This window comes from Schistocerca piceifrons, chromosome X (genome assembly GCF_021461385.2).
Source record: "Schistocerca piceifrons isolate TAMUIC-IGC-003096 chromosome X, iqSchPice1.1, whole genome shotgun sequence".
Lineage (NCBI taxonomy): Eukaryota > Metazoa > Arthropoda > Insecta > Orthoptera > Acrididae > Schistocerca > Schistocerca piceifrons.
The window spans coordinates 802239259-802251735 of record NC_060149.1 but is presented as its reverse complement, the minus strand read 5'-3'; the positions used below and the strand labels follow the sequence as shown (position 1 = coordinate 802251735).

General features: G+C 39.3%; 1 protein-coding gene across 3 annotated transcripts in view; it reads left to right on the top strand.

Moving 5' to 3' along the window:
* Nucleotides 1–12477, top strand: part of LOC124721309 (mediator of RNA polymerase II transcription subunit 16) — a 295303-nt gene that overhangs the window by 244741 nt on the left and 38085 nt on the right. For all 3 annotated transcript variants that reach the window (XM_047246221.1, XM_047246223.1, XM_047246222.1), the window contains exons 12-13: nt 2480–2664; nt 10098–10293. In XM_047246221.1, coding sequence (XP_047102177.1) covers nt 2480–2664; nt 10098–10293 — 381 coding nt within the window. The remainder of the gene's footprint in view (nt 1–2479; nt 2665–10097; nt 10294–12477) is intronic.

Genomic DNA, 12477 nt, shown 5'->3' with positions numbered 1-12477 from the left:
TGGTATGTTTCAAAGGTGGTGCCATGGACACAAGTTGTCAACAAGACACCATGCAAACTTTTGGCAACTCCATAATGGTGTGAGCTGTGTGTACTTGGAATGGACTGGGTCCTCTGGTCCAACTGAATTGACGATTGATTGGAAATGGTTATGTTTAGCTACATGGAGACCATTTGCAGCCATTATTGGACTTCATGTACCAAAACAACAATGGAATTTTTATAGATAGTAATAGGCCATGTCACTGGGTTGCAGTTGTTCATGATTGGTACAAAGAACATTCTCGACAGTTTGAGCAAATGATTTGGCCACGAACATTGCTCAACATGGATCCCATTGATCATTTATCGAACATAATTGAAAGGTCAGTTCATGCAGAAACTCCTGCACAAGCAACACTTTCACAGTTATGAACAGCTGCAGAGGCAGCATGGCCCAAAATTTCTGCAAGGACTTACAACATGTTGAGTCCTTGCCACAGTGAACTGCTGCACTAAACCAAGGGAAACAAGGTCTGACATGATGTTGGGAGGTATCCCACGACTATTGTCACCTCAGTGTAAATATGTTAAACAGCCATTAGGGGTTTATCATAATTTATAGTGTGTGCCAAGTGAGTTTCCCCATTTGTGTCTTGAGTTGCCAACTGTGACATACATTTGCAGTAAACAATGTTCATTTGTATATGATGCTGAAGACACTGAAGCAGGTAAAGCATAGCAAAGGGTAGAAATTTCTCATCTACTTCTATTCCCTTAGCACTCTCTTCAAGTCATTCTGCTAATTTACCTAGCAGAGAAATGGTCCAGGACACAGAGGGCTCACTGCTTCAACAGCAGGAACAGGTGGGGGTTGTATTTTGCTGGATGTGTGTCCACATAGGGATAAGAAAATAATTAAGATCTGATAATAAGAGGTCTCTATGTTTGACAAAGTTGAAGAAAGTACTATCTGCCAGAGGGTTAGTAACTTATTGTTGATCCAGAGGATCATGCATCAGTGGGCAGAATATTGACTGCAGACGAGGGACAAGGACAGCAAAAGAAATGCCTAAACTATGATGTTCCTATCATAACTCTCAGAGACAGGATTCAGTCAAACTCATTCACCTTTGTGTAGGACATACACCTGTCATGCATAGCTTTTTGCTCTGGTAGAAATTCTCTCCATTTTGTTGTACTCATGGCTTAGAAATTTCAGTGCAACATATTTTAATAGGGTGCATTTTACCCCATCAGTTCAGACAATGTTGAGATTAATAAATAATAATAATAATAATAATAATAATAATAATAATAATAATAGTTAATAAAAAGTAGAGAACAGTTATGATGGTTTTAATGCCTCAAGTGTTCCACATATATGCCACTCCTACCCCACACACTTGAGCTCAATGCATGGAACATTCATACAACAATGTGAAATTCTTAGAAAAATTATTCTTTGAGATGTTGTTCAACTTGTGTCTCACATTGGCTTGAATGTTGGTTATCTTATCCCTGTTGACCCTTCATGTGAATTTTTGCTCTTTGTCATTTTGTGGTAGATTAATGTTGATAACACCAAGTCTCGTCATCTGCAATGATTTTCATGGAAACAAATTGTTCACCTTGCACGTTTCAATCAAGTTGCAGCAGCCATCCATGCATTGACGTTTTTGTTTAGGAGTCAAGGTGTGTGTGACAAACTCTGCATACACTTTTCTCTTCTTCAAAACATACTGGAGAATGTGTATAACACATATGATTTACAGGTGTTGCTTCATTGCAATTTGTGATAAAACAGTGTTGACACACAACAGCTGCACATCCACACTGTGTGCTCACAACTGTGATCAATACACATCTGATGTTTACAGTTGTTGAGTTAAACTGCCACTATAGTTGCTGTGCTGATGGTGCTTATATGCCAGAAATAAAATATGTATTGGGAGTTTTTGGATGCATGGAGTATATTCAGATAAAATGACAGCAGCAGACTTAAGTGGGCACAGGTCTTCTGTTTTAGGGAATAATGATACCAGTAGGTAAAACACATACACATAACTAATAAATGATGGGTTAAAAAGAATATACTTCCTGAAGAAAAATGATAGAGAGAGAGAGAGAGAGAGAGAGAGAGAGAGAGAGAGTGTGTGTGTGTGTGTGTGTGTGTGTGTGTGTGTGTGTGTGTGTGTGTGTGTGTGTGTGTGTGTGTGTGTGAAGAGAGGGGGAGGGATATTGTGTTTGCATCACTCACAGCAGCTCAAGTGCAGAGTTATTGTGCCTGCATAGTACATTTTCACACTGATGTTTTGCTATTGATAAAAATAGTCAATAAGCTCCACAGAAGTAAATATTTTGGGGTGAAATAATGTGCTGATTGAGACATGAATTGTATAAAGCCTTATCTGTGTGGCAGTACTCCTGTATTCCATTGAATGAGAAAGTGAAATAGCGTTAATAACTTCAAATATTTTACTCAGTTTCTCTTCTTCCAGATGTCATGACTGAATCAATAACGGATGTTGATAAAGTTTTGCTACATTTGGAAGCAAAGGAGTTCACTGTTGAACCTAGCACACTGCAATCACTGCAACAGCTAATTCAGTGGGTAGCAGATTTAGCACTTAATCTTTTAGCAAGGCTGCCAGAGCAACGACAGGCCTCAAACAAAGGCTCTGGTGTAAGTATATAAAACTGTTGACAGTAATGAGAAATTATTCCACATTTCATTTAAAGTAAAATATCATAAAATAAAAGTTTATAATGTGAGTATTTCATGTAATATTAATTCATATTTATAATGTAATATGCTATGGAAGTCAATATTTGAATAAAATTAGCCACTTTTCGCACTGATTCCCACCATCACTTTTTTTTAAAGTTTGCAACACCAATTCATGACTGAAATAACATGTTTCAGAGCTGGGTGCAAGGAGTGCACATCCCTGTCTATGTCTCACATGTGGTTGGTTGGATTGAGATCATATGACATTGGGGCCACACATACAACTTCATATTTTTGAAGTGTTCCCTAAACCATTCAGCTACAATTTGGAAGCAGTGAGATGATGCATTTTGTTGCTGTATATCTGCTTTGGCTCATCATAATAGTCGAAGGCAATCTCTGCCGTTAACACGCTGTTGCCCATGAAACTTGACCCCTGCAGCAGCAGTTTTCCATGAATTGGTGTTCACACAGCAAAAAATTCAGTGTGTGCACACTCTCCAAGGATTGTCTAAGAGTTTATGTACACAATCTGGTTCCAATCAAAAGTGCAGGCATTTCATGTCTTGTATACACTATTGACCATTAAAATTGCTACACCAAGAAAAAATGCAGATGATAAATGGGTATTCATTGGACAAATATATTATACTAGAACTGACATGCGATTACATTTTCATGCAATTTGGGTGCATAGATCCTGAGAAATCAGTACCCATAACAACCACCTCTGGCCGTAATAACGACCTTGATACGCCTCGGCATTGAGTCAAACAGAGCTTGGATGACGTGTACAGGTACAGCTGCCCATGCAGCTTCAACACGATACCACAGTTCATCAAGAGTAGTGACTGGTGTATTGTGACGAGCCAGTTGTCGGCCACCATTGACCAGACATTTTCAATTGGTGAGAGATCTGGAGAATGTGCTGGCCAGGGCAGCAGTCGAACATTTTCTGTATCCAGAAAGGCCCAAACAGGATCTGCAACATGCGGTCGTGCGTTATCCTGCTGAAATGTAGGGTTTCGCAGGGACTGAATGAAGGGTAGACCCACGGGTCGTAACACATCCGAAATGTAACTTCCACTCTTCAAAGTGCCGTCAGTGCGAACAAGAGGCGACTGAAATGCATAACCAATGGCACCCCATACCACCACGCCGGGTGATACGCCGGTATGGCAATGACGAATACACGCTTCCAACGTGCGTTCACCACGATGTTGCCAAACACGGATGCGACCATCATGATACTGTAAACAGAACCTGAATTCATCTGAAAAAATGACGTTTTGCCATTCATGCACTCAGGTTCGTCGTTGAGTACACCATCGCAGGCGCTCCTGTCTGTGATGCAGCGTCAAGGGTAACCGCAGCCATGGTCTCCGAGCTGATAGTCCATGCTGCTGCAAACATCGTTGAACTGTTCGTGCAGATGGTTGTTGTTTTGTAAACGTCCCCATCTGTTGACTCGGGGATCGAGACGTGGCTGCACGATCCGTTACAGCCATGCGGATAAGATGCCTGTCATCTCGACTGCTAGTGATACGAGACCGTTGGGATCCAGCACAGTGTTCCGTATTACCCTCCTGTACCCACCGATTCCATATTCTGCTAACAGTCAGTGGAACTCGACCAACACGAGCAGCGATGTTGCCATACGATAAACCGCAATCGCAAGAGGCTACTATCCAACCTTTATCAAAGTCGGAAACGTGATGGTATGCATTTCTCCTGCTTACATGAGGCATCACAACAACGTTTCACCAGGCAACGCCGCTCAACTGCTATTTGTGTATGAGAAATCGGTTGGAAACTTTTCTCATGTCAGCACGTTGTAGGTGTAGCCACCAGCGCCAACCTTGTGTGAATGCTCTGAAAAGCTAATCATTTGCATAGCACAGCATCTTCGTCCTGTCTGTTAAATTTCATGTCTGTAGCACGTCATCTTCGTGGTGTAGCAGTTTTGATGGCCAGTAGTGTATATTGCACTATATTTGTGTGTGTGTGTGTGTGTGGGGGGGGGGGGGGGGATACAAAATTGAAATCAGTCGTTTATAATGGATGGGCAGTTAACTTCCTATCTACAAATGCAACTAATTTTTAATTTTTGCTGTTTTTGTGGTCTCCAGTCCAAAGACCAGTCTGGTGCAGCTGTTTATAGCTGCTGAAATGGAGGAACTGACTTATTTTTAATGGAACTATATATACATATATTTCTGTGGTTTTGGAAAGAGCCTTTGAAGAGAACTTTGATATAACTTGCATGGAACTTGATCAAATGGTAACAAAGTTAATAGTGTCCCAAACTACTGCCCTTCCTTCAGTGGAAGGTATCTATAAACATCTGCCCTGCTGTACCAAATGTAAGCAGATGTGTAATTCTGGTACATTCTAGAAGCACATCAGTGTCCACTCTGCTGCTGTAGCGATCAGACAACTTGCTCATAAAGCTATTCAGACTTCCACAGTGTATATGACAGTCCAGAAGGTGACTATGGTTTTTGTTTGTGGCAAATGAGCAGTGCTGTAAGTGTATGCTAAAAGGTATCCTTGTTTCATCACACCCCAACAGCCTGTCTTTGCAAACATTACAAACGAAAGAAGGAGTGGGAAATGTGAAGAATAAAATATGCCTGTGACAAAGAATGGTACTGATGGGGTAAAAATGCAGCTAGTATTGTAGCAGTGGTAGCACACAACTCACATGTCACAATCAGGCAGCTTGGAACATATACATTCCTTCCTTGTTGCACACCATCAACAGCTTCATCCCAATGAGCTTCAAAATTGATTGCAGTTCTCCAAATGGTATCTGTGGAAACTACAAAGTGGTGTGCTGTTACTGTGCAAGATTTTCTTCACAGATGAAGCATCTTTGCCAATCATGGGCAAATCAATCCACGCAATATTCACTACTTGTCAGTTTGAAGTGCTGAGAGAATTTGGGAAATAACTGCGTCTATCAACAAGTGGTGCAGACTTTCCAAGAATCACATAAATTGTCCTTGTTCCATTGACAAGATTCTAAAGTGTCTACAATACTTAACAGATGCGCTTCAACAGGTACTGGAAGATGTACCAATGGAGATAGGCAATCCATGTGGTAACCTGCATGACAGTCTCACCCATTTCGCATGGATAATTACAGACTTTCTTAACAGAACACTTGGAGATTATCTTGTAACTATTTGATGAAGTTCCACACTTGTTCTGTTGTTGAAGTGTTCTTAGAAGGCTCCTGCCAGTGCCACAGAAAAACTGTAAAGGTGCCATAACTCAGCAGCTACAAATGTGAAATCTGTTGTGTACATCAGAAAATTTGCTACATTGTTCACTATACCATAGCTAAAATGACATCTCAGTACATTTACTAACAAAGAGATAGAGGGGCTGGCCAGTGCTTACCTCAGCTCAGTACAGCTGATAGACACACAAAACAGAACAGAAAATTTACGTATCCTAGCTTTCGGAACTTTGTTCTTTTGTCAGGGAGGAGAGAGGGGAAAAAAGGGGAAGAAGGGAAAGTGGATTCAGTTACTCACAACCCAAATTATGAAGCAACAGGGGAAAGGTAAACAGGGAGGGTAGCTTTATCTCCATTTCATTACTGTTGTATTAAAACCTTATTTACCTGTGTCAAATGTTCAACTTCATTGACACATTTTGTCACATTGTCATGTTAACTTGTGAACATAATCACAGGATAGCAAATAAAGCAACCTTTTCAAAAACTTAACATTTTGAGTGCAGAGCTGCTTTTACTATGCTTTGAGGCTTTTAAGGTGACAGTCCCTCATGCAGGTGGCCACTTGATGTGTTTTGTGTCAGTGTATAAATGGGCACTTAATGGTGCACTTGCCAGGGCAGCAACTCATTCAACAACAAATTTTTTCCACGGTAACATCTGTGTCCCATGTGGCAAATATGCCACATAGCACACATATGTTACTGTGGAAAAAATTCGCTTGGCAGTTGCTGCCTAGCTGGGTAAGTAAAAAAACGTAGGTGCACCACTTGACAGTTGTTGAGTTGGTGTATAAATGGGCATTTTATGGTAAGAGGACAACCTCCAAGAGAAGACCAGTTAAAAAAAGCCACAGTTCTGCAAGGAGGGGTTAGTTTCAGAGTGATATTTTCTAAAAACTTTGTTGGCCATTGTAGCAAACATGTCAGGAAGGGAAGACAGTGCTACATCGAGTGCATTATTTGTAACACATTAATGTCTCCATATTTGTAAAATGTAAACTTTCATGGCTGGAAATCTCACAAATAATAAAATTTTATGGGCTATTATGCCATGTTCGAATGGATTTCACCTGAAAACCCCAACATTTCGCCACCATCTGCAGAGAGGATATTTTCAAGGGGTGTAGTAGCTTCTTTGAATGTCTGATTCACACCCTGGCTTGCTACTGATGACAGCAAAATTAAACTTACACATGCTTCTGCGCCATGGTGTGATGTCACGTTATGAATGTGCGACCACAGTTGACCACTGTCGACTGTTGTCGTCCGCTGTTGCTATCACCCCTTGGTGGAAGACCAGTACACATCATCTTTGGCACTGAAATCCAAACATCATTTAGTTTCACACCCTCCTCCTTCCTACTGGAATTTCAGGGTTGTTTTACAATCTCTGTGGCCTCTCTGTATAATCTTACATGGTATCCGCTTGTGGCTGCCCAGTACTTGAGTCCTAGCAAAATGAGTGTGGCGGGCTCCTGGCTGCAAAGCATGTTCCGCAGCAGCTGATCTGTCAATCTCCTCTCTTTTGCGAATGCCCTCGTGTTCATCTAGTCAGTTTTTGACTATTCTTCTTGTAGTACCCTGGCACACTTCCCCCCCAACTATACGGAATCCTATAAATTCCTGCTTTTTCCAGTGGTAGGTAAGCCTCCTTGGCCCCTTTTTGGTGATCTTGTATCTTCCGGGTGAGTTTGTTGATTACCATGATGTTCATCTTTTTCAAGATTTTTCCTATGCGGTCAGTAACTTCCTTAATAAAGGGCAGGAAAACTTTTGATTTCACCGGTGTTTGAGCATTTGTATGATTTCTACATGGTGGTCTTAATGCTCTTTTCACCTCAGCGAACAAATAACCATTCTTGAGTAATGTATTGGTGAGATGTTTTTATTCTGCATTAAGCAGCTCTGGTTTGAATGTTGACAATGTTATTATTACCATATGTGGGCCAAACGGATTCTAACATAAAGAATTCAGCACATTTTATCAGTAAATTAAATGGCATAGTGGTACAGCTGGAATACGTATTAGTCAGTTTTGATATGGTATCACTATTCATTATGGTTCCTTTCAATAAAGTGTTGCAACAGCTGAATCAAATTTTTCCTCCCGATGTTGCAGGACTGTTTAAATCAATCACGTATTTCAAATGGAGCAATGAGTTCTATGAACAGATGGATGGTGTCACTATGAGGAGCCCGCTAAGCCGAGTTATAGCACACTACTTTATGGAAAAATTTGATAAGCAAGCATTGGAAACTGCAAAGAAGAAACCGAATATTTGGTTCCAGTATGTGGATGATGTTTGTTTTGTGGCAGTGTGTCAGGAAGGAACTGGGTCATTTCCACAAACACCTCAACTGGATAAATTTGAAGATTCACTTTATCATGGAGGAGAACACAGGCAGAAGATTGCGTTTTCTTGATATGCTAGTTTTCAAGGAAGAAGGTGGTATCTTGGGCCACACGATTTACCAAAAACCCAAGCAAGCAGACCATTACCTACACTGGGATTCGAACCACCACACACAACAAAAGTGAGGCATAAAAAAAATGTCGGCAGGTAGAGCAAGGAAAATCTCAGAAGTAGAGCTGCTTGACGCAGAATTAAAACATCTCACCAATGCATTACTAAAGAATGGTTATTAATTCGCTGAGGTGAAAAGAGCATTAAGGCCATTGTGTAGAAATCGTAGCAATGCTCAAGCACTGGTGAAATCAAAAGTTTTCCTGCCTTTCATTAAGGAAGTTACTGAGAGCGTAGGAAAAATCTTGGGAAAGAGGAACATCGTGGGAATCTACAAACCCACTCGGATGATACAAGATCACCTAAAATTGGCTAATTATACTTGCCAACCACCAGAAAAAGCAGAATTTATACGATTCCGCGTAGTTGTGGGGAGGTGTAGTGGGTACTACAAGAAGAACAGTAAGAAAATGACTAGATGAGTGCAAGGGCAATTGCTGAAGAGGGGAGACTGATAGATCAGCTGTTGTGCGACATGCTTTTTAGCCAGGAGATCACCACATTAATTTTGATAGCACTCAAGTACTAGCAGCTGCAAGTGGATACCATGAAAGATTATACAGAGAGGCCATAGAGATTGTAAAACAACCTATAATTCCAGTGGGAAGGAGGAGGGTGTGAAATTGAATAATGTTTGGATTCCAGTGCCGAAGAAGATGTGAACCGGTCTTCCACCATGGGATGATAGCAACAGTGGATGATGGCAGTCAACAGTGGCCTATTGCAGTCGCACATTTAAAACATCTGACGTCACACCACTGTCCTGAACGATGTGGAGGCAGAATTTTGCTGTTGTCAGTAGTGAGCCAGGGTGTGGATCAGACATTTAAAGAAACTACAATCCCCCCTGAAAATATCCTCTGCAGATGGGGACAAAATGTTTGGTTTGAAGGTGAAATCCATTTATCCACAGCATAATAGCCCAGAAAATTACATTAAATGTAAATGTCTCTGTGTAATATGATTACCATCATTTGACAGTGATAATTTGACTGATGGTTCAATAAGTGATCAAAGTATGTGGTTTGATTCTCAGTGTAACTAGCCAAACATTGTGCATTTTATGAGTGCCCATGGTACCAATCTGAGTAATAAAAATGGGCAAAATTGTAACAAAGTTGAAGTTTTTTATTGACTTTTTATCACAGATGAAATATTTGAACATATAATTAAACAAACAAATATTTATGCCGCACAAATGACAATGGTTTCCAAACTTTTGAATCAGTGGTTGCCAGCAGACAGGGGTGAAATAAAGTGATTTTTTGGATTGATTTTGTGGATAGGACTGGTGAAACTTCCATCCATACATTTATGTAGAATAACAACACTTTAAACATCTAGTACTAGTCCAGTTGTTATAATTTAATAAGCCAAACATGAGAAAAGTTTCAGGATAAAGACCACAGGCAATTCTTTCCTGAAAACTGGAGTGATTGAACTCTAAGTAGTAATTTCATGTTGGCAGAATATATAATCAGGATCTTTAATGTTTACTGGCATCTATACTCTCCAATATTATGCAAAACCACCTAAATTCTGTTATACCATCTCTAGTTTCTCTTCTATGACACTGCATGTTTCATATTTCTACTTTATTATTGTTGTTCTTTGCAGTATGAATTATTACGTGATTACAAAGCACTAAATACACTTCGTGAACTCCTGGTGATAATTAGAATTTGGGGCCTGTTGAGACAGAGTTGCCTGCCAGTCTTTGTACGTAGCGCGGAGAATCTCGATGTTTTGGCGTTATTATTTAAATTATTGTCACGCTTGATACAGAATACGGAACCTGATGAAAATCTCATAGGTAAGTTTGCAGTTTTTCCTTACCACTTAATTATTTTTATAAGTGAAATGTGTATCCAAACTGTTTCGGAGTGGTCAGTATATGTTTGAGGTAACTGTGTCTACATTAGTGTGGCTTATTCACTATGTTCATATGTTATAACATCTTCTTTATATAATAATAATGTGTTTAACAATTTAGCCATTTTACAAAGTAGCCAAAGTTTAAAAAAAAATAGAATTGCTTATGCATAAATCAGGTAGGAGCATTAGGTTAAACTGAGTTTTGTGAGATATATTGGAAGAGAAAGCCACCTAATTGTTTGTCCTTCAGGAAGTAGAATTATTTTATAGATTGGCCATCAAAGACAATGTAACATCATGGAATAAGCTCTTTTCTGTTCATAGTATGTGTGATGAAAAACATATTATTTTCTTATTTATATTAATTCATCTGAGAGGGGTAGGGGTACTTAGTGAAACATAACACTAATTACATGGAGGAACTTTTCTATATCCTACGCTACTCAATATAGGCTATAGAAAAGTGTGTCTCAGAGTAAATCTTATTTTTATTTATTGTTGGTATTTAGGAATACAGTTGTGCTGATTCTGTGGTCTTTAAAATCTTAGAAGCTTCCTCTGCAGTGAACTGGCTGTACTGTGGGCCTTTGTTTCTAATTTTATTGTTTTTTTAACTGTGTGTATCATTAGTTTATTTGATTGTTTAGTTATTAGTTATCACCTATAAACTCATTTTTCGTGTTCATTTCTGACAGTAAGTATGTATAAATTGCTGATTTCAGTTTTCTTAATTGGACCACTGATTAGCACTGGCATTTTATCCTTAATGCTAATAAAATAAATTGTGAACTACTGACAAGTTAAAAGTTAGCAGATAATTCACAAAAGTAAGTTGAAATTACCTGCAAGATACGTGTTTAGTATAATTTTCATATCCATGAAATTCCTATTGTTATGTTGCCATAGGTTTTTTAAATGGGCCTTAAATTGTAGTTGATCTCATTGAAGTCATGACACCTTAGCATGAGTATTTAGAACGATTGCCAGGAAGTTCGGTCATTTTATCGCATCATATCATATCGCATCATGTGATAACAGAGGTGGTATTTCCTGTTGTAGAGGAACTTCTCTTTGAAGGAGTAACGGTGACATTTAGTTAGTGCTTTGGTGTTCTACGGAAGGTTTTCTCTGTCTACTGTTCCAATTGCTTATCAAATTTAGTCAAAAGTATATTTAATAATACTTTTGTAATAGTAATTCTGAAGGTCATGTGATGCTGTTTAACTGCTATAATGGACTCTGCACAACAGAAATGTGATAGTTCAGTGTCAAACACAACAGAAAAATTGAAGGAAGACGTCATGATTGTGTTATTGCTACCCATTCTGTGTGGTGTGTACTCGTTTTTTCATTGGTTCATATTGGTTCCACTTCTTTGGACTGCTTTTGCCCATGGTGACTGGAATGCCACATCATTTTTGGTTTATGAGATAGTTGCTTTTGCCATTTGGGTAGCTGTTATTGTACTCCTTCTCAACATGAAATGTTGTAAGAAAAAAGAATCTCTCAGACCACCACTAAAAAACTGTAAAGGCAGTAATTCCCATTTGGCACCAAATTTTCAGACACGAACTGCACATGTTCAGCCAAAAGATGAAAATTTATTTCATGAACCACATTTGTCTCAGTCAGGATGTGATAATGGAGACAGGCAGGTTTCAATTTCATTGTACAGCATCCCAGTGCAGCCTCAGTGTGTTACCTCTCCCTCTAGTAGTAAAAACATGCAAAAGACTGCTGATTTATTTTCTGAAAGTCCTACAGACCTAATAGACAAAACACCACAAACTAATGTTTTACCTATAAAAGAGGATGTCAAGTCTGGCTCAAGGCATAGTCCCTCACTTGTTACTGAAAGTGCTGGTGAAAATTTGGAATCGAAAGATAATGATGCAATATCCCTGAAAGATACTGTGATCCCAGATAACAATTTCAGTGAGAACCATGAGAAACATTCAAACCTTTCACGAGAGGAATCATTTGTTGGTTTGCCTGAAATGAATTCGTTTGGCAGTTACCTGCAGCTGGTGACAGTTGATACACCTTTCAGTCCTAGTGAACAGTTCTTTCCTGACTCTGTGAAGAAACTTGACAGTGACCAGACTGTACAGTTAAATCAAAG